Source organism: Hirundo rustica, chromosome 19 (genome assembly GCF_015227805.2).
Source record: "Hirundo rustica isolate bHirRus1 chromosome 19, bHirRus1.pri.v3, whole genome shotgun sequence".
In the NCBI taxonomy this organism is placed as follows: domain Eukaryota; kingdom Metazoa; phylum Chordata; class Aves; order Passeriformes; family Hirundinidae; genus Hirundo; species Hirundo rustica.
Window position 1 is genome coordinate 5,219,800 of NC_053468.1, and position 23,458 is coordinate 5,243,257.

At 43.7% G+C, this 23,458-nt stretch overlaps 1 protein-coding gene across 1 annotated transcript; it reads right to left on the reverse strand.

Annotated features, from left to right (window-relative positions):
• Positions 1-247: 247 nt before the first annotated feature.
• CRCP (CGRP receptor component) lies at positions 248-23,360 on the reverse strand. Its single transcript, XM_040082804.1, has 6 exons — positions 23,237-23,360; positions 19,885-19,921; positions 19,045-19,143; positions 16,959-17,053; positions 7,987-8,044; positions 248-1,195 (listed from the first exon to the last, which is right to left on the reverse strand). The coding sequence occupies exons 1-6, from the start codon at positions 23,242-23,244 to the stop codon at positions 1,052-1,054; spliced, it is 441 nt and encodes a 146-aa protein (XP_039938738.1). The 5' UTR covers positions 23,245-23,360; the 3' UTR covers positions 248-1,051.
• Positions 23,361-23,458: the final 98 nt, after the last annotated feature.

Sequence of the window (23,458 nt, forward strand, 5' to 3'; positions counted from 1 at the left end):
TGACAAATCCCCCAGACACTGGAATTTATCAGTCCCTCTCAGGCACTGCACAACTGAAGCTCAGACAGCAAAAATTCTCCACATAAAAACACAAAATAAACCCATGACAGAGCTGAGGGGGGGAAAATAAGTCAGATATTGTGATTTGATCTCGCCTGTAAGCCACAAACTCCCAGGATGTACTTAAAATTTTATTTCTATTTCCAGTAGATCATAATAATTATCAAAGAATGGTCTGCAGCCACAATTTAAACCAGCGGCTGACTTTGTGCGGATATTCACACACAAATGATTTATTATAATCACAAAGGCTTTCAACATGAAGTACTTGATCCTGAAATCCTTCATCAGACAAAAAAAGCTCAGGAAATTCTGCATCATCCACGCCTGACTCTCATTTCACCAAACCAGATCAAGAGCTCAGTGTTGCCTCATTTATTCCTCCATCACAGGAGTCTGTGTGTAAATATTGGAATAAATGTTCAGAGGGCAAAGAGACACCTCAGTATTCTGCTGTTAGGGCACTCCCAGCTTTGATTTCACAGCTTCAACCCCCCCAGCTCTCTGGTTTCAGTGCAATCTGCTGAATCTGGATCTCTTTTATTTTATTTATCAGACATCCTTGAGTTGCCTTCCCACAGATCCTCCCCATTCCATGATGCCAGGGTTTGGGAGTGCCTGGCCAGAGCCCAAGGAGCCCCTGAAAACCCCTAAAACAGCCCCAAAATTGGCTTTGCACTGCTCTGGAAGCCATTTGGGCAACTCCAAAGCTTCTGAAAGGAATTCTCATTGCAGCACTGCCCAAAAGATGCTGAGCCCCAGCACTCCTCAGGCTGCTCCAATGCAAACTCTGGCACTGCCCCCCCTGTTTAGGACAAAACACCCAAACAATAGTGTCCTTTTCCCTTCTTGCTTGGGAACAATTGGTTCCCTCATCACCTCCAAATCATAAAAAAAATGGAATATATTTTACAGTTATGTTTACTACAGGATTGAACCGGTATCAAACCCAGACTAACAGCAGCTGGCTCTCTTCTGGAAGCGCTGCCTCCTATGCCTGGTCACCTTTGTCTTGTGCTGCCGTTGCTGAGTCTCTCTGCTGCTCCTCGGGATCCCCTGGCAGGATGGTGGTGACTGTCTGCAGGAGGGACTCGATCTCCTCCTCTGTCAGCCTCTCCTCGCTTTCTTCCACCATCTGCAGGTCCAAAAAACAAACCCCAATTGGCATCATTCAATCCACACTTCCTCCCTCAGAGAGAAGGACTCAGCTCAGCGGGGAAGACTTTGTTAAGGCACAGCCTGAGCTCATCACAAAAGCATTTGACAAAGCAAAACTCTTGGAATATTGTGGAAAAAAAGAGAAAGAACTCCATTGTTCACCACGGCAATTGGCAGTGTGTAATGAGATCCTGCTTTCCTTCCAGCAAGGAGAACACCACTCTGGGAACAGCCTGGTTTATCCTAAAGCCTCTCTCCACCTCCCCATCCCTGTCCTGAGCCAGGCTTTTCCTTTAGCTCAGATGCAGCCCCGCATTCCTGACCCTTTTCCCAAGTTTCTGTGCTTCTGTGGGATATCCTGAGAGGGATTCCCTGGACCTTGGCATCTCATCCAGTACCTCCATGAAATCACCAGCCCATAAAAGAAACCACCTCACCCTAACAGCAGCTGTACTCCACTGGAATTTGCTTGGATTGGGAGATTCCTGGATATAAAGACATTTAAAAGCTCTGAGCAACATCAAAAACGCCGTCATGAATCAACTCCATGATTCCATGAGATTAATTAGGGACCTACTCCCACTGTGGAGCTGTGGCAGCTTTTATATCATTGCTACCAGTAAAACAACTGCCCTAATTTATAGGCAGCTGTTAAAAGGGAAAAAAAAAAAAAAGCTTGTCAGAGGACTGGAAAAGCAAGTCAGAAGAACTCTTCAAACACAAATGAAACCAATTAGGATTGTGGGGTTTGAGTTTTCTTTTTTTTTTTTTACATCAAGTCCTTGAAGATGGCCTTTGAAGAGGAGTGATTTGGATGAATGTTGGTTCCAAGGCAGAGCAGGTTTAATCAGCTCGAGCTGTACACTGCCAGCTCTTCAGATGCCCTCTGAAAAGCAGAGTGGGAAGTTTGACTCAGTTCTGTTTTTCTTCAGAGTCCTCCGAGCCCTCTTTGCACAATCTGATCATCTTTCATCAGGATCATGCACAGATCTGCACACACACAGAGAATCCACTCCTCAGCAAAAGGCAGACAGTGAATTTCCATTTGTCAAGGACTATCCCCATCAAAGGATGAAAATCCCTGTGGAGTGGCTTTCCAAGCACTCAGTAACCACTGTCGGACCCTGGCTTGAGCAGCAGCCCTGGCTCTGCCTCCCAGCAGCTGCTCCACTGCACACCCTGTGCTCAAACACTCCAAATCCTCCTTCTCTGCCTGGGAAGAGCCCCTGGCAGCTCACTCCTGCCAGGCAACTCCCACGGGGAAAGCTCAGCACACCCTGGAGCAGCAGCACCACACTGTGATGTGGAAGATGTCCCTGGTATTAAATGTTCTTTCAGGTCTCTCCCAGCCCAAACTATTCTGGGATGGTGATTCCATGATCAAACCCGCTCCGCTCGCTCCTTGGTGCCAATGCTGCTGACAAATCTCCCCTCTCCAGGTGACCTTTGCTATTAAATGTCACAGAGGATTTTCAGCCTGGCTTTCACACTGGATTACGGGGCTATTCACGACTCTTACACTGAATTTTCAAGGCGGGGTAGGTGCCGTAGGAGCGGGAGCTGTGCAAAGAACCAGCCCAGGCGTTTTGGATTAAGGGATTACCCCAGGTAGGATGACTGAACCAATGTCTCCATTTGTTACCATCCCTCAGAAAAAGGGCACTTGGCCTTGTTCAGATTGGATTTATTGCACTACACAAACCCCAACCCTGTTCCCATTTTAATTTTATCTATATCTGTACCTCCTCTCCATTTTTTTCCCCTCTCCACTTTCTCCTTCAGGTGCTTGCTCTGTTGAAATCAGAACTCAAATCAAACCCAGGGATTTCTGACCAGCACCAGCTCTTACCAACTCCTGATTTTAAGGCAGAACATGTGAATTCTAATCCCTGTTTTCTTCCCAGCCCCCCAGTGACTCCCAATGAGTAATGCCCCAGCTCCCAGTATGAACAACCCTGCTGATGTCATTTTTACTGGCACAGCACGAGGCTGACAAAGTGCAGAGACAGACACAGCAGCTCTGGGGTTTGCTCTGGCAGCCCCAGAAATCCCAGACATGAAAAGAAAATCATCTCTGGTGTTTGTGATGTCTCATTAAAACGCTGTGAAAAGCATTTTTAGAGATGTCAGACCCTGCACTGAGGAGAGGATGGAGCTCCCAAATTCCCTTCTGCTGACAGATCCAGAGGGAAGTGGGAATTCCTGCAGCAAATTCACCTCTTGGTGCCTCTCCAGCAGCTCCCAGGAACCACCAACAGACACAAATCAACATTTAGCAGGATAGCTTCTATGGACAGATAGCTTCTAAGTGAAGTTAATGCTTCAGCCGTATTTTGTTGTGATATTATTCGAGATTTCAAAGGATCAAAAGCACAAACTGTAAAAATCAATTTTTTCCACTCTTCCAGGAAGTGAAAAAGCAGTCTGAGCCTTATTTATGAAAACATAAGCAGTGAGGAAGCAGCAAAGCAACAAGCCAAAAGGAAAAATTCAAAATTAAGCAGACAGCAGGCAGATAAAGAGGCAAAAGTGTCCTAACAGAAAACAGATCTCAGGGGGAACAGGAGGTCACTCAGAGGCTCATTCTACATTCAGCAGATGTTCTCACAGCCTTCTGATTTACAGCTGCAAGGCAAAACACCTTTGATGCAGAGAGCACAAAGAAATCTGGCGCTGAGAAGAGAAATGAGGCGCAAGAAGCAGCCTAAGAGGCAAAAAAACCCCCAGACTGGATTCAGGTACCTCCTTTTCCAGCAGCAATTTTACCAATCTTGGAGAAAATCTCCAGGAAAAAGCCCTGCACTGGCTGAAACTGCTCGAGAGCCAGACTGAGCCCATAAGCAGCCAGGAATGCAAAGTTTATAGCAAGGAAAACAAAAATGCAAGGGTTTGAAGGGAGGGGATGAGCTCAGATGTTGATGTTGGCAGTGCCACCCAGCCCAAATGGGAACAGTTTCCCCTCTCAGATGATGCCATGTGAAAAGTTTGGGGTATTTCTGACCAAAGCACTGCTGGCCCTCGATATTTGGAGATTTGGGTGAGGAGCAGAAAGTGGGACAGAAATACAATTTATGCAGAAAGAGCCCCCTGATGTCATAAATAATTCTCAGAGCTGCTGGTCAGCATTCAAGGCTGTGCTGCCCCAAAATAACTCCAGGGGTTTAGAAAAAACTGCTGCAGGACATCACTGTCATTCCTAAACACACCCAGTGTGTGTTACCTGTGAAATGTGATAATTCACCCAGCTCAGGCCTCACTAATAATTCCTATTTCACCCAAATTACAGCAGTTTGTTACTCAATTCCCATTGCAATGTATTCATAAAGTCAGCAACGCTCCCATTTAGTTGCCACAACGCTCTACATCTAATCAAAGAGGGAATCAGGAAAACTTTATAAATTAATTGGCAGAAAATTCTCCCAGCTCAAACGAAAAGCAGCACGTTCCCCCTGCAGCTCAAATTTAATTCTCAGAAATTCACAGGCAGCCCATGAAGATAATCCCAGGGATTAAAGTGTTCATTCAGGAGTTAAGATGCAAATCTATGTTCACGGTGCCCTGGACAAACGGAAGCATAAAATCACTCAGGACTGTCTAAATTCCCTTTTTTTAACTTGCTGAAACAAGGACAAACATCCTTAATTCAAACCATACCTATCTTTTGTGCTTACCCAAATAAAAGCAGAATTTAAGAGACTTCATCCTCCTCCCTGTGCTGTTTTCAAGGCTAACGTTTACTTGGTTTAGCCTCCTGAGACATAACAATAAATCAAGAAGGAAGAGTAAATAAAGCCACACTGAAGAACCCCAAAAAGTCCAGAACGAACTGAGAAATTCTCTCAGTATTTGGTGAACAAACCTCAGCATCACAGAACAACCCGTGGGTTAAAAGCTATTGGTTACTGGAATAATGAGCTAAGAATAAGATTTAAAAATAATCACTAAAGTACAGTAATAAAGGAAATAGGGGCTCTGATCATTTCCAAAGCAATCAAGCACATCGTTTAACTCCAGTGGAGGAGGGAGATGTTTGATGTGAAAATCACTGTTATTTCCTCCTTTGAGCAGTGATTTAAAATTGCTCAGCGCCACCACATTAATAAGGAAAAAAAGCACGTTAAAAAAAAGAAATAAAGTACAAGACTGAACGATTGAATTAATGTCCCTCAGAGATAATTAACCAAGGGCAAGGCAAAAATACACTGCTGAGAAAATAAAATGTTCAAACCCTCTTAAGACCTTTAATTTTCCAAAACAGGTTTCATTACTCTTTTCCAGCAGAAAGGACAACGTGCCAGCCTGGTTATGCACGTAAGTACAGAATTCTTCAAGGTAGAAACAAACGTTTAAAAAGAACAAAATCAAAATCTACTTTTCCACTCAGACAAATGTGGTGGAATTTGTTCCTTAAAAATGATGATGCTTCATCTTCAGCATTAATAAAGCTGAAGCACTCTCATGGTGAGCTGAACATCCCCGACTTTTAATTTGCTCCTTTTGGGAATCACTGAGCCAGAGCCAATGTGTGTTAAAGATTAAAGCAGGAGGTCAAGATAGCTGCAACGTGCACAGTGTTTTACTCTGTGGGGTAAGAATTTGAATTTCATGCTCCTTTTGTTGCTTTTGTTGTTGGAAAATAAATCCTGGCACAGGGGCTGGAAAAGGCAACGATGGACAATGGCAGCATTTTATGCATTAAGGTTTACAAAAGCTCAAAAGATCACAACAGGAATTGGCTTTTCAGCTGCAAAAACAATTTTACCAAAATGGATTTAATGTTTGCATGCACCTAAAAATTAGGAATTCTACAGAGGGACAGTAAAAAACTAAAAAGCAGCAATAATTATAAATATCCTCTCGCATGAGCCTGCCAGGTAAGTCCGGCTCCATTCCACGGTCAGGCTGCACTGAGTAAAAGTCTGAGACATCCAAACTGAGCCAGGGAGAGCCAGCTTGGACTTGGCTGGCATTTTGCTTCAAGCTTTCTGAAAAATGAGACTGATGTGCCTCCACTCTGGGAACTGCTCAGAAGCTCTCCCCAGCATTTCCTTCTGATTCAAGTTCAGTGAGGAGAGAATCAAGGCCATTTCAGAGCCCAAATTCACTTCTCAGCAGGTTGTGTCTCACCCATCACTGCAGGGATCCTGTGCATGGGTGACCTCTGGGTTATTTTATAGCCAGGAAATGCAGATTTTGTGTGTTCAGTGACTGCTGCAGCCTCTGTCCTCACCAAACACGGGATCCAAGCCAGCAACTGAACAGCAAAACCATCTCCTTGCTTCTCTAACACCAACCTGCAGCTCCCCAGCAGTCCCCGAGCTCCAAAGGCCTTGACTGAAGCACTCTGAAACGTGCTGCAGCTCTGGGGAGGGTTCACCTGGCACAGGGTTAACAATCCTGCCCACTCCACGCTGATTCGGGGAAAATGTGCCCTGGGAATTACAGGGGATCACAATGGAACAGGAATAACTGCAGCCCCAATGAAGATACAAACTCGGGCTAACCCCCACCTGTGCAGATATTCAACTTTTCACTAGTTGGTTTAGATCATTATCATCAATAATTGGATCAATAATGAACCGACACTGAACTCAGATCTTGTGCCTGTGTTCTCTAAGCTTCAGCGAGTTTTATTTAACTTTGACACTACCAAACTTGGAATAGCTAAAATATGGCGCTCCACAGAAAGCTGAAAGGCCCAAAATTCTTATTTTCTTCAAATGTTACACTGGAGCAAACTATTTTCAGGATTTTATGGGTAGGTAGGGCAGGAGGGGAGAGACAGACAAAGCCATGCAGTCACCTGAGAGCCCCAAAAGATGACTGCATTTAAAGAGGGGAAGAAAAGCCTGCAGATGGCAATAAAATAAATCTGTCTAAGCATATGAAGCTAACAAAGGTGTGAGACAGGCTCCAAATCGTGGTTTCTGACTAACTTAAAGCCTTAAAGCTCCTGCTTGGGCCGCTGATGGACGCTGATCTCCTGAGGCACAGAACAGAGCATGAATTCCTCAGCTGGAATCGTTCTTCTGAGAGTCCTTCAGCACTCTCATCTCTGCTCCTCAGTGACAGAAGAAAAATAGTCCTACTGGTCCCTCTTTAATCCTTCCTTTTGTGCAGCAAAATATCATCCTGTTCCTCCCCAGCTTGGTTCCAGGGGAAGATTGCAAACAGATGCTCTTAATGCAAGGGATCTTTATTGAAATAATATCCTGATTATAACAATGTCTTTATTACCACAGGGGTTTGTACTCCTGAGGAGATGCTTGAGAGAATGGAAGCATCTATTTCTATTCTGTGACAATCCCTCTTTACAGCTGAATTATTCTTAGACTGACAATGGCTACTTTCCATCAGAAAGTTTACACCCATTTCTCATCCTGCCTTACTGAGCTCGTTTCTTTTTAGGATTTCGGATTTCAGCGTAACCCTGCCGCTAAAACAACCAGGGAAGATGTCAAAAAATAAAGTATTCCACCACAGAGGTGCAGAGCAAAAAGATTAAATACATTCTTATTTGCAACGCTTTCATAAATCACCTTTAATGACTGCACTGGGCATTTTAAATGTGTGCCACTGAAGCAAACAGAGGGGGAGAATCTGCCTGAGAGGGCTCTGAGGAGAGCTCTGACAGGAAGCTGAGTGGATTTGAACCCATAAAGGGATACATTCAATCACTGGCCCATGAGAAAGCAATTATTCAATTGATCTCCAAGGTTAAAGCTGCTTCCAGTTAAGCTTTGAACAGGCCCAGGCATTGTTACTCACCAGCTGGATTTCCACTGCAGTCACCGGCCTGTGGTTCAGCAGCTGCAGCTTCTCTGCCCTGGTAAAAGCAAAGTGCAAGAAAATCCGCGTTACTGGGTGGTTTGAGGATCCCCTCAACGCCTGCAGTGATGCAAACACATTCCTGATAACTCAGGGATGAAATGTCACTGCCAGGAACAACCCTGGCTGGGTTAGCAGCGTGGCTGCAGGGCCATAATTTGGATAATTTTGATAATCTGGGGACTTTCATGTGTTCAGCCACGCTGCTGTGGGCACCGCTAGCCCAAGGTGGCAAAGCAGAGACCCTCAGATCATTAATGTGCAAGCATTAATTAACTGCTGCTTTGTTAAAGCTGCGCAGAAATACCGAACAACTCGCCAGACATTAAAAACTTCTGCCATGAACACACAACCACAAGAACAATTTTCATACCTAAGCAGTTACAATCCCATCAAATGGCAGCAACTCGTTTATCCTTTTAGCTCACTGCAAATACAAAGTTCCAGCTTCCAAACTGTAGGGAACTACAACTTGGAAAAACGAAATCTTGCCATTTATCACTAGTTACAGGGCATCTTTAAAGCATATTTGACCAGATTCTGGAGGGTTTAAAGCATATTTAAATAGATTCTGGAGGGTTTAAAGCATATTTGACCAGATTCTGGAGGGTTTAAAGCATATTTGACCAGATTCTGGAGGGTTATTTAAATAGATTCTGGAGGGTTTAAAGCATATTTAAATAGATTCTGAAGGGTTTAAAGCATATTTCAACTGATTCTGGAGGGTTTTACCCCTGGGGTTTTTTTAGAAAGGAAACCTCACAGCTTTTAAGAGAACACAGATCACTCCATGTTTACAGCCAACAATTTCAGTGTGTCTGGAGATACCCCAGAGACATAATTTCATCTCAAGTGGCCTCTGCCACTGGCTGCTGGACGATCCAGCTAAAATGTCCATTTCAATCACCACCTTCAGCTTCACAAGAAAAGCTTGTACATTTTTAACAGAGCAGTTGTGAGATACTTACAATTCCTAACAGAAAGCTCCAGGAAATCCTCCTATGTATTAATTAATTTATTATTAATTTGTTTTGCTTTTGGAGAGCCAAAATATGTTTCCACTGGCGACGGGAAGCAGGGAATACATCTCCCATGTTAATCACTCAAATCTGTTTGGTGTTTGGAGAGCGTGGCTGGGTTTTGCTCTGAACTCAGAGCATTTTACTGGCAGAAAGACGAGATGTTTGTAACTGCTGCCATCTACCACTGTCATAAAAAGCAGGAATAAAACCCCAGTAATGACAGGAGATGAGCACCCAGACCCTTCACATGGAAAGCAGGGGATTTAAGGAATCGATGAGACAAAACTCACTTGTGTAAAAGCGAAGCCAAAGGCAGCACTGCCATGTAGAGCTGGGCAAAGAATATTAAATAATATCTTTACTGTATAGAAATCTGACCAATTCAGCTGGATTTTTGAAAGATTTTTTCCTCCAGAGCCGGGAAATTCCCTGCTTTGGTGCCTGATGGAGGCACAGTGCTTTCAGTGCTCTTTGCTTTGCTCCCTGGCCAAGCCAGTGTTGGTGCCTCAGTTTCCAGAGCTCTCCAGCAGCTTCTCTGAGGATCCTCCTCGTAAAAACCTCCCTCCTCCTCCTCCCCAGCCCTACCAACAGGACAGACTGTGATGAATTCATATTTTACCTGAGTTTCTCCCACATGCCACTTCTGAGATCAGAGCCTTCTCAAACAACCCTTTCTTCTCTTTTACAGCGAGACACATCCCAATCCTCCAGCTCCACCACTCCTCCGCACAAAGCACATTATCTGAGCTTTTATTAAATAAATTTCCTCACCCTCTTCTTTTCAAAGTAATATCCTTGAAATTCCTCGCCAGCGAAACTCCAGAGCCAAATAAAGAGGATCAAACAGCAAAAGCCATTTCGTGCTTGAGCTGAAGAATGCAAACCTGATTTACCCAGAGCCATTTTCAAGCAGGTAGAGCTGTGTTTATCACAGGAAGATTGCAGCAGCAAGCAGAAATAAATTAACACCAATTACACGTCGTGACTAAAACAATCAATTAGTGCAACTGCTCACGTTTCCTGAAGAAATAGAGGGCACAACAAAAAGGGGTCACCTCTCCAAGACTTTTTGCTTATAAGCCATGAACATCACTCCAGCTCATTAGGGAGAGGCAGAACTTTTACAGTCAGGCCAAACAGATCCTAAAAGCATCATTTCAGGGTGTTTGCAGTTTTAAAAATGTGTACAGAAGAACGAGAGAGACTTTACAAGTGATTAACACATTCAGAGGCGTAATCTGAAGGATTTAATGGCTGGTTTTGATCAGTAAAGCTCCCTACTGGAAAATGATGCAGAACAACACAAAGGAACGAGCAGCAGGGTGCAAAAAAACCCCTAAAAGCTGCATAAATGCCGTATTTCATCTAGGGCTGCTTGTGCAGCGTGAGCACTAATTAACAGCCCGACATAATGATCTTTAGACGTGGTAATATGTAATTGTGAGGTAAGCAATGAAACAAACGCTTCCAAAATGTCTCTAAATTTAATTGAAATGGATTGCTCAGCCCTCAGCACCAGCAGAAGGCAGAGGTTTGAGTTGGAGCTCAGTACTCACTGCACCTTCTTAACACTGATCCCAAAAACTCACTGCTAGGATCAGGCTGTGTCTGATCCCAAAAACTCACTGCTAGGATCAGGCTCTCTGTGTCTGATCCCAAGTCACTGCTAGGATCAGGCTCCCTGTGTCTGATCCCAAGTCACTGCTAGGATCAGGCTCTCTGTGTGTCTGATCCCAAAAACTCACTGCAAGGATCAGGCTCTCTGTGTCTGATCCCAAAAACTCACTGCAAGGATCAGGCTCTCTGTGTCTGATCCCAAAAACTCACTGCAAGGATCAGGCTCTCTGTGTCTGATCCCAAAAACTCACTGCAAGGATCAGGCTCTCTGTGTCTGATCCCAAAAACTCACTGCTAGGATCAGGCTCTGTGTGTCTGATCCCAAAAACTCACTGCTAGGATCAGGCTCTGTGTGTCTGATCCCAAAAACTCACTGCAAGGATCAGGCTCCCTGTGTCTGATCCCAAAAACTCACTGCAAGGATCAGGCTCCCTGTGTCTGATCCCAAAAACTCACTGCTAGGATCAGGCTCTGTGTGTCTGATCCCAAAAACTCACTGCTAGGATCAGGCTCTGTGTGTCTGATCCCAAAAACTCACTGCTAGGATCAGGCTCTGTGTGTCTGATCCCAAAAACTCACTGCAAGGATCAGGCTCCCTGTGTCTGATCCCAAAAACTCACTGCTAGGATCAGGCTCCCTGTGTCTGATCCCAAAAACTCACTGCTAGGATCAGGCTCCCTGTGTCTGATCCCAAAAACTCACTGCAAGGATCAGGCTCTCTGTGTCTGATCCCAAAAACTCACTGCTAGGATCAGGCTCCCTGTGTCTGATCCCAAAAACTCACTGCAAGGATCAGGCTCTCTGTGTCTGATCCCAAAAACTCACTGCAAGGATCAGGCTCTCTGTGTCTGATCCCAAAAACTCACTGCTAGGATCAGGCTCCCTGTGTCTGATCCCAAGTCACTGCTAGGACCAGGCTCCCTGTGTCTGATCCCAAAAACTCACTGCTAGGACCAGGCTCTCTGTGTACCTGGAATTTCCTGACAGCACATGCACAAATTAAAACCTAAAAAACCACAATTTCATCCGAGATCAGCTTTAAGCAAGGCAACCATGCATTAGGATCAGCCCTGACTGCAGTGTTTGGCTCGGGCACAGACCTAAGCCTGTATTTAGCTCACGCTCCATTAAATCTAAAAAGTTAAAATTAACTTTTCCCAGCTCCTATGAATTCATCTTTACACTCTGTACAGCACGCTGACGCTTGTTAAATAAAACGGGGAACTGTCCCATTCATCCAAACAGAAGGTGAGGAACATTTTCAGCTTCACTGCCCCCAAACTTCAGCATCTGCATTTTCCCTGCTCCGCCCGGATTTCAGTAACAGTTTGGAACACGGAAGCTGCTCGTTCAAGAGGAGAATCCCCACAAAAGCTGAGTGACAGCTGAACAAGGTCCCGCTGATCGCAGCTAATGGGCCGTGCTGCAGACTCGGACAGGAGCCGCCTGCTGAGAACCCCCAAAACGGCAATTCCTGCCGTGGGGCTGAGCCTCGCGCGTCCTGCAGCTCCGGGACTCAGCTGGAGACAGCAGCAGCTTGTCCAGGATGGAAAAATGCTCTGGAGTGGCTTTGGGGACACACACAGAGCTCAGGCTGTGCAGTTCTGGGGAAGAAAAATGGGTCTGAGGTCTGTCTGAGGGGAGAGTGCTGGAGGAGGTGAGGATGTTGAGTTCCATCCTAAAAATCCTAAAAAAACATTTCTACAAGACAAAAACCGCCTCTGGGTCATGTTCAAGATCACAGGCAGAACAAACAGCACTTTCCTACACTGATATGTCAATTCTGAAAAATAATACAAATAACTCCATGCTCTTATGGAAATTCAGACAAAGTGCACCATTTTCTGTCAGCACTAAGCAAACTTTTGCAGTTTTTATTTTAACCAAAATCTCCTCTGCGTGCTGGCATTGCCCTTTCATTAATCTGCTGAACTCCCAGAGTGTTTTTTCCAAGCAAGAGGTCCGGGTAAGGAGAAAACAGTGCCAAGATTCAGCACAGAGAGCTTAAAAAAAACCCTTCAAACATCTGAGCAGAAGCAAATTTATCCTCAGGAAGGGATGTTTGAGAGTTGCTAGGAAAACCATGAAGTAACAGCTGGATACACGAGCAGGGGTTTTATTCCTGCTGGAAATAGAAACCCCATGGTCCTGAATCAACCACGGCAACTTTTAATGCCTGAATCCTGAGCACAGGGCTGAGGGAGGATCTTCCCAAAATGGGAAATCACAGCCCCAAGTGGGTGCTGTGTTTCCCCACAGGGATTCCTGCTGGAAAAGCTGAGAATAATCTTTTTTAAATCTCTTAAATGATGCTGCTGTTCAATGAGCACGATCCTGACTTGCTGTTGAATATTCATTTTGAAAGCTCTGGAGGAGACAAGAATTACAAAGCAAATCCTTCAGCCTTTAATATTGCAGAGGTTTGTATCAGTTGTGGTTTTTGGCAGTCACGAGGGAAAAGACTTTCAACAAGTACTGAAGATTTTCAGCTCAACACTTCCTCGACTGTGCTGATTTAGAGACAAAAAGGGCAATGCTCCTGACCATTTTTTTTTTCAGAATTATAATAACAGGCAGTGACTGGAAATTTGGTTATCCCAAACTGAGATCCAAGATAGGCTATCAGTAACATGAAGAAGCACAAGTAGAGCCAGTTCTCACTGAACCATAATTACAGAGCTCCAGCTTAATAAATGTTCTTTTCATGCAACGCAATTCACTAGACCTTGCAAATATGAAGTCATTCCAGCGCTAGAACTGGAAAATTAGCTGCTAGTGGCAAACTCTGTTTCCAAGTACAACATGGCTCACTGAACTGGAGCTTCAGCCAAAGCTTGAGGCCTCAACAAGGTAATAATAAAATTCATTATGTGGGTTCAGAGCTTTAGTTCTTAAAAAAAAATAATAATAATAAAAAAAAAATCTCAGTTCTACAGTTTGAATTTTACCAAAGTAATGATTAAAGATGATGGGAAAAACTGTTTCACCACGCCTTAACTGTATCTGTGAAATATCTGGCTTTGAATTTGCTCCATTTAGCAAGGCAGCTTTCTGAAATGACTCTGGAATATTTGTTTGCACACACTGGGTGCTTATTTTTAAAATCTGCCTTTTAGGAAGCTTTTTTTTTTGTGTTTGTAACACTGAAGATTCAAATCCATCACAAAATGGATGCTGGTCTGTTAACCTGGTATTTTGAGTGACAAAAATCAGTGATACCAGAAGGATTTGAGGTGATTTTCCAGGAACTGCCAGAACGATGTTATTAGTTTTCTCACTGGAGCAGAGACATCACGTGCAGCCTGACATCCTGCAGGGCTGTGGAAGGAAAAATGAGAATTCCCTCGATTCAAAGCCCTGCTGTGCCTCGGTTCCCGGTGTTTCCCTGGCCGCTCTCTCCTCCCAGCTGGGGATTCTCCCATCCACGAGCACAGCCTAGTGCTGAGGGCAGCAATCACAGCCCGAGCAGGGCTGCAAAGCCTGATCCTCAAACTCCTCGTCTTAGGAAACAGGCTGAGCCTAATTAAGAGCATGAACACGCTGCTTAATTGTCTCCCCTCTGACCAGAGGTGGAGTCGTGACAGGGATTTAAAGGGCAGGGAAGCAGTCCGGGGTGATGAGGTGTTGCTGACCCTTTAACCAGATTGAGGACTGAGGACAGAGCCCAATTAACACAAATAAATCTCATCAGCCACTGCAGAGAGCTGGTTCCAGCACAGTCAGTGCCTGACCAGCTCAGAGAGCACATTTTGGGGAGCCTTACCCAGAGAGGAAGCAGCAGAGAGAGTCTGGAGCTCACGACTGCTGGTGGGAGGAAAGGTCCTTACAGGGGTCACACAAGCAAGGTCCTGGAAGAGCAAACACTGCCAGTCTGCCCTCTCCTAGGGAAGGAAGCTCTCTGGCACAGCTGGAATGAAATCCCTAACCACCACCTCCATCCACAGAATGGAAACCACCAAAGCCTTTTCATTTAGCAAGAGAAGCAGCGCTGAGACCTTGGTTAGGGACCAGAGGGGAGCTCCGAACTGCCTTGGAGGCACGGCTGTTTGAAGTGGTTTAACATGAAGTGCCTTCAAGAGGAACTGCACCCCGTGTGCTCTCTGTGGTTTGGGGTGAAGGGGCTCCCACATGGGCCCTGACACTTCTGGCTTTAAGTGGCTGCATGGAAAAAAAAAAAAATCAGGAAAAAGAAGTGCCAGGATCACACAAATCAATTCTGGTTTTTATTCTGTGAAGTTTTCTTCTGGAAGTTTTTTAGCAGGTAAGATAGGGGTTAAAAAATTAAAAGTTGTACAGGATGCTCACAGAACAAATTTGAATTCTGAGAGAGTAAATTTATCACCTACACCACTGGCCGGCTCTTCACTCTCATCCTGCTGCCACTATGCACAAGAAATGATTTGGGAATAATTCCCTTGCTTCACTGCCTCAGGAAAAGGACACACAGGATAATACCTAACCCCAAAGGCACCTCAGAGCATCCATAAAAATTAAACAGGCCAAAAGCTCTTTTAAAGCTTGTAACTATTCCAGCCTTTCCAGCTCACTGAACAAAGGCAGGTGTGTGAAGGTGAATATTTGGGCAGATCTTCTACAAAAGTGCTCAGTACTGTGGGAGACAGAGAATCTGCAGCTGGAAGTTTCCCTGCTATAACTTAAATTGTTCAGTATTTCACTCTTTTAGATCCCATCCAGGGGAGCAGTTGAAGTCAAAGTACCTGAAGTGGTAACACTAAGAGCTAACCCTCAGGTCCTGGTCAAATTCTACCTGAAAGAAGTTTAGAAATGAGCTTTAAATAAAAATAAACGCTTTGATTTTTAATGGGAGTTTTACACCAACATCATTCAGTTCCTTTTACTCTGAAAAAATCCTACTCTGCCTTTTTGCTCTGCTGGTTCTCTCCCTAAACTGCTGCCCTGCAGAGACAGCAAAGCTCATTTCTCTTCAGAAAGGGCTGGTCTGCATTACCAGAAGGGAAAGATGCTCACTACTACTCAAGAAATGTTTGCTGCCAATTTTAAGACCCTCTCAGTGCCATATTACCACTCTGTACACCTCTAGTGTTTTTATTGCGGAATATTTTCTTTTCTCCATGCTTCAATACCTCCAGAAAATAATCATGACACATAAATGAGTGTCCTGCTGTATAAAATGACCTGCAGGAGGGTTAAACACTGACTTAGTGACCTGGCAAAGAAAGCACTCCAAGCACAATTCCAGGCCAGAATTCCCAAGGAGCAGCATCCCTTTGTGCAGAGCTGCTGCTGTGCTGGATGTGCCAATTTAAATTATCAGTTTTGGCTGGGAATTGTTAATTCAATTCTGTTAATAAAAAAAAGCCATGTAATCTGTGCCTCAGCTTTGAAATCATCGTCTTAATTATCACATCGGGCGATATCACAAATTCATCAGATGATAGCGAGCTCTGCCCTGTGTCTTTAAAGGATGGAATAATTAGAATTAAAAAAAAAATCCTAACAAAACTAAACAGCTGAAAACCAGGATGTGCCTGGCTGTAGAGAGAGGGCACTGAAAGTCTAACAAAAAGCTGACAGTCTGCTCTCCCTGCCCTGCACAGGCTAAAAACCTTCCCTGCAGCACTCCAGAGCTCTCACCGTGCATTTTGTGGCGCAGCCAAGTGAATGAAAGGCCTCTTTCCCAGAGGATGAGCTCCTTGGGAGTCATCCCAGCAGGGAATAAAAACACCCTCAGTGTCCATCCAGCATAAACTCCTCCTCTGGAGTGAAGGAGTCATTGAGAAGCAGCTAAATATTGGGGTTTTTCTGCTTTAGAAGTCAGAGGAGTGATCAGAGCTGATTCCACCTCTATTTACATCAGCCTTCACTGCCACTCTGCAGAGCTCCAAGAGGATTTTGTGCCTCAAGAACAGGAACTCACAGCACTGCCAAAGAGGAAAAAAAGCTCTTGGAGTCTTGGAACTGCACAGGAAATCTTTTCTTTCCCAGTCAGGACTTCCCAAAATAACAACTGGATGTTCAGCTTCACTGGAAACTCCAGGGGAGGAGGGAAGGTTGGTTGATCCAATATTGAAATAACTGAAATGCAGATCTGAGAGATCCTGGGCAAACAGCACATAAAGAAGAGACGGAAATATTCACCCAGGAGTGAAGGAAAAGATGTTTGGCTGAGCATTAAATAATGGCAGAAAAATACTTAAAATCCATTACCCAGATCATCACACTGTCCACAGGGATCAGTTTTTCAGCATTAATTGAGTTTTTACCCCTGCTCAGATGCACAATTCCACTTACTTGGTTAATTTATGGTCTTTCATTGCTACCAGGAACTCCCTGACAGTCTCAGGACTCTGGTACCTGCAGGGTGTTTTTGAAATGTACTTCAGTGTCTGCAAGGGACAGAAAGAAAATATTAAATATTTCACACTTAATACTACTGTTCTACCAGTTTTGTACGGCACAAGTACTCTGAAAAGTCTCCCGAGCCCCGAGAAAAATTGGAAAATCAATTCAGGTTTGGAAATCAACTTTACCTGAGCTGTTCAAAGCCCAAAATTGCAAGTTGAAAAACACAGGAAAGGACTGAGTTTTAGCTCTGCCTGCTAAAAAAACCCTCTTGCTGCTTGTGACAGATATTTGCTACCTTGGTTTGCTCCTTGTTCAGTTTTTGCCTTTTAAAAGCACACAGGAAAGCTGAATTTATCTTTAACCCCAGGTTTTCATGTGCTCCCTGCCAGCCCAGAAATCCCTCTTTAAGATCTCTAATCCATCCTTGTTTTTATTCTTTACCTGCATTTTTGGCAATTTAAAGCTGATAGAAGCAGATTAAGTGGCTTGTCATGAAATCCACCAGGATGTTTTGCTATTAAAAAGTAATTGAGACAATTAAACCTTGATCAATTTTTTCCACGTAACACCCACCAACCTCAACTGACACTGACAGCAGATGTTCCATTTATTTGTTTTATCTAAAATAACGACATTGAGCAGGAGGATAATGGAATTACATTACACCAAGTAATCTGACCTGAGTAAAAAACCATTTTGTTGATTAAAAACACCCATAAAAAAATCCAGTTCACAGCTGACTTTTCACTGGAGGTGACTTAAAATATTTATTGTTGCTTGAATTAAAACCCAAAATGAAGAGCTGGAAATAATTATAATTTATTTTTCTTTTCTTTAAGCCCTGCCTGACCTTCCCAGATAAAATGAAGCTGTTATTCACCACCAGCGATTGACAATGAAATTATTACATTGTCATGTGATGTAATTATTTCACAGGAGTCATTTTTCTTCCAGGTTCATCTTTTTTTGGCAACTTCAAATCAATGAAAAAACCAAATATACAGAAAAACAAAGCTCCTTTCATGGAGTTACTTCAGTGCCAATGGATCCAAGCCTGCAGGGAGCTCGTGAAGAAATCCAGAGACAATCCTGTAAGATCAAATTCTGCTTTTCTGTCAATCAAACATAGAAAACACACCCAGAATCGACAGCAGCTACACCCCCAAGCATCCTGTAGGTATTTAACATATAGAATAACAAAGCAGTTCAAGATTTCAGGTGCATCCTGACAAAATTCACTTACAGGATCTTCCTCAGCTGTTTCCCAGAGGTGCAGGAAGCGACTGTCAGTCTCTCATGAAGATTTAATTCCCAGTTTTGGTAAGCCCCTATTCTGTTGAATGCAAGGCTTAGGAATTACAACCTCTGTACCTTTTCCAAACAAAGCCAGAACTGAAACAAAACCAAAGCCTAGGCCAGATCTTATCCACATGACAGAATTACTCACGCAAGCAAAGGCAAAGTGCTTTCAGCTGCCTGTCAGGCACGGTGCTGCTCATGCAATTCTCCAGCACACACACAACGGGTCTCACTGCAAGGCTCTGGGAAGTTGCTCTTTTATTTTAAATGTTGGTATTTGTATTTTAAGGTTTTAGTCTTTCCCAGCAAGGGATGAAATGTTTATTCCTGACCTGGTGTCCATGTGATGTTATCTGTAGGTATGGTTTGGCTTTTCTTTGGATCAAAAGACTAATTTAAATTATCTGCTTTTTTGGCTGGGAATTATTAATTTAATTCTGTTGATAAAAAAGTACCATGTAATCTGTGCCTCAGCTTTGAAATCATCATCTTAATTATCACAGTGGGTGATATTATAAATCCAGCAGATGATAGCGAGCTCTGCCCTGTGTTTAAAAGGATGGAATACTTACGGTCACCCTACAACCTGACCACAGGAAAGCGGCAGATCAAACATTTTATTATGGTTTGAATCAAGGGACATTTGATACCAAATTATTAATACACAGCCCTAAGGAAGTAAATTATTGCAGCTTGAGCTGACAGGTAAATGGATGTTCCCAGTGCTGCTCACCTCATACATGATTGTGTTCAGGTTCTGCTGCCCAGAGCTCTGCTTGGTTTTGCCACTCTCTTTACGCTGCTGCTTGAGATCAGTAAGTAACTGGTACACCTGAAGATAAAAAAATAAAGGGGTTTAGAGCACCTGAGAGCATTTTATCCTGAAAATATTACAGCAGGAAATCATAAAGGAACAGGAAATGCCTATCAGCCAAACAACAAAAAAGTTGTGGCTGTTTTAGTGGATGGACCAGTGACTGAAATGAGAAATGTTTTGGCCCCAGACTGATGAAAAAGGATATAAATTGTTTTTTAAAAGCTGTGACTATTTAAAACAGATGGATGGAACTTTTTCAGATGTTTTGCTTCAGGCTTTGCAGTATATCCAGAGCAAAGCAACAGAGCACTTCTCACTGCTCATCACCTCATTTTTACCTGGCTTCAGAAGAGCCCCTTCAGCAATACACGAACACAGACAGAACCACTTGGGTTATTAAAACTGTTCCAAAAATTACAGTAATCAGCAAAGCAAAATATTTCCATTAAACAGTTAGGCTTAAATTAAACCAACAAGGACATGAAATTTCTTTCCACCTCCCCTTAAAATGAGAGAAAAATATGGAATGAGCTAAAGACCAAACAAACAACACTACAGCACCCATTACTAGCAAAACCATTTCCAAGTCTTCTTTAAAAAGCTTCTTTTCTTGAAAACAAACCAAATGCAGGGAAAAGTGAATCCCCTGCAGGTTTTGCTGATTGCCACTGCCAGGTTTCAGCTTCCAAAGATTGCACAAGGGACTGATGACAGCTTGAAATCGCTGCTTAAAAAGCAGAATGAAGACAAACTCACCTCAAAGTTACTCAGCAATGCAGCATTTGCATCTTTCCTAAAAGGAAAAATGAAAACAATTAATTATGTTCCAAATGCAACTGCTTGAAGCTTTTCTTTGCCCCACCACAGATACCAAAAGTACCTAAAGTTAAAAAAAACCCCAAACCCCAAGACATCTTATTTTGGTGATTCTACGGTTGTCATCTCCGGAAAATATTTTCCACGCTGTCAGTAAAATTATGACATATTTTGCACAGTTTGCCCCATAAATCATAATACACTTGTACAACACACTCCTTTCACTCACTCAGCCTATTTTGACTCACTCACCCAATTTCACATACTCAAACCAAAATGCTTGGCTTCTTCCTTAGAAAAAAATGCGTCTGATTTTATTCAAATAAAGACTGATGGGAAAAATAATTCAGATTACAAGCACTATTTTCTTTATCAGTCAAGAGCACCCTGAGTATTTTTGTACCACAGACACGTGCGTGTGTGTATTTAAAGAGGGCTTTAATTTTTATGCGTTGTACTGAGTGGAAAAAAACAGCAATTTATTGCATTTCCTCTTTATTTATTCTTCCCATCTTTATGTGCCTGTTCCTATATTGGAAGGGCAAGGCTGAGTTTCCCATTTTCCAATTCCTCAGTCCCCATGAAGCAAGAATCCTTATCCAAGGTGACTGCAGAGCCAAGCACACCGTGCCTTTATTCCTCCTGCATATTGTAAATTTCTGTATTTAAAGCAAAAAGCGGCAGCAAAACTGCCCCAGAACATCCTCTGTTCCCTGAACAACACATTCTGCTGAGCAGTCAGTAGCCACAACAACAGAAAAGTTTCCATACAAAAGGAAAAAAGAAAAAGGCCTTTCTCAGGTCTGCGCAGCAGCTTAGGAAAAAGAGGGGGAAAAAAACCAACAAAAAAGGTACAATGTGTTGTTAAGCACGGCGAACGGCCTGAATAGAACTGTCACGTTCATCACTTTCAAATGGTAAATGCATCCACAAACTTCCACAGGTTCTAGCATTGTTTTTAAATGAAAAGGACCTTCTAAAATACGCTGAGATGAACTTCAACTTCCATTTCGCTGACCCGAGTGAAACTTCAGCAAGTGAGCTCAGGCACGCATTAGTTTTTCATTCATGTTTTACAAGCCATAATGTATAGCTTTTGTTGGGAGGTAAATGCAAGTCTTCAGAATGTTTGCATTCAGCCGGGCCCTACAGAAATCCCCGCGGATCAAAGACATTCTATAGGGAGAATTACGTGTGGAATTCTTCGGCTGAAAGAGGGCGGAATAAACACACGGCCACGCAAACGAGGCTGCCCAATCGAAGGTCAAGAATGAAATTATTTAAGACAACTGCCTTCCTTTTTCACTCCTATCCACTTTGTCATTCAGAAAAATACCTTTTCCCTCCCCACCACCACTTCTGCCAAAGAGTCGGTCTCCAATCTCCAACAGCTCTGTTGTGCTGAAATACCAAATTTATAAACTGATCAACATTTGCAATAGGAATAAAATTTCCTTCAGTCCTGACTCACGGCTACCAATTTTACAGTCAGGAAACAAGGAGTTCTGCGTAATGGGTTCTAATGTATATTTTTAAGCAGTCAGCTCAACGCTTCGCTTAATTTTTATGTGACTTAAGCAGAAAGGTAAACATTTTCATGGTACCATCAAAAATATAAACACTTTTTAGAGTCTTTAAATAGTTAATATTTGCCCAGATTTTAGTCTAAACCAAAATACTCTTGAGTAGGGCTGCATATATCAAAAAAGATCTTAGTAGAGTGCAACACACCTTTACAAATATCACTGACACTTCATATTTTTAAGTCTGCTGCTTCACATGTATTGTACATTTAAACCACAGAGTTTTCCGAGAGTCCTTTCCACTAATAACAGATAATTCTGGTAAGAAAAATCCATAGTAAGATCTTGGAGAGTTGCAAAGCTTCCCATCTAAATAAGGCAGGAGGCAAAACAAGAATGAAAACTCAATGGATGTATAAGAATCATCACAGATTGTTGTGGGTTTTTTTAAATATTTAATGGTATCAAAGCATCTTTTTTTGTGTACGACAGCCAGAACAGTTCATTTCTCTGCAGGCTGCTATTCATATAAAGAGTGTCATACAAACCCATACTTCAGCAGATGTTTCATATTTTTTATCAACTTTTGATTTTCACGCTCACAGTAGAGATTTAATGACAATAAAGCATTCCTGGATTACACAGCTGCAGGAGCTCAGTGACTTTGGGGGACACATCCCATGAGCGCCCTCACCCATTAGAGAAATTAAAATTAAATAAAAACTAGAAAATTAACCAGCTCCCCAGAACTCGGGAGATTTTTAAGCTTCAAAATAGCTCAAATCCTATAGTTTTGTGCCTGAAACACAAGAGGCATGAAGGCCTGGTGTAGCAGCCCTGAAACAGCGACCGGCCAAAATACCAACTTCCTTATTGTGTTTACAATCGCCTTATTGTGTTTACAAACCCCTCAGGTTTTTTCCTTCCCCAGCACCTCCAGCTCCTACACAATATGGGGAATAATGAAAATTTCACGGGAACAAAGTAAAAAATTCCCATTTTGCCTCTCCCAGGCCAGAGGGAGCGGGAGGGGACAGGAGGCGACGAGAGCGGGATTCACGCCGCTTTTTGCCCCAAAAAGCTTGCTCGGCAGGAGTTTTAAAGAAAATAAACCAGACATTGACCAGAACGCCTAAACTCACTGCTGGGGGGAAATAAACCCCTCAGGGATTTACTGTACCCCCACACACCACATACAGATGTACCCACACACCCCACAGGAATACACCCCACAGAAATCCCACCGAGACGCGCTGTGGGCACCCCATGGAGATTCACCCCACAGAAATCACACAGAGACGCGCTGTGGGCACCCCATGGAGATTCACCCCACAGAAATCACACAGAGGCGCGCTGTGGGCACCCCATGGAGATTCACCCCACAGAAACCCCACAGAGACGCGCTGTGGGCACCCCATAGATATACACCCCACAGAAACCCCACAGAGACGCGCTGTGGGCACCCCATAGAGATACACCCCACAGAAACCCCACAGAGACGCGCTGTGGGCACCCCATGGAGATTCACCCCACAGAAATCACACAGAGACGCGCTGTGGGCACCCCATGGAGATTCACCCCACAGAAACCCCACAGAGACGCGCTGTGGGCACCCCACAGAGATTCACCCCACAGAAACCCCACAGAGACGCGCTATGGGCACCCCATGGAGATTCACCCCACAGAGACGCGCTGTGGGCCCGGCAAGGTGGCTGCGAGCCCCGCCCGTGCCCCGCGCTCCCCCCTCAGGCCCTTCCGTCCTTCCTTACACCTCCATCGCGTCCTCCCCGAGGATCCTCCCGCTACCCGCGGGCGGCACGAAGGGGCACGGCGTGGGGACAGGCCCGGTGGAGCTGAAGGAGGATTCGGCGGCCGCGACGGAAGCGGAAAAGGAAGAAGAAATAAGGAACCCGGAAAAAAAAAAAAAAAAAAAAAAAAAAAAAAAAAAAAAAAAAAAAAAAAAGACCAATGGAGTGGCGGGAAAAAAAGTC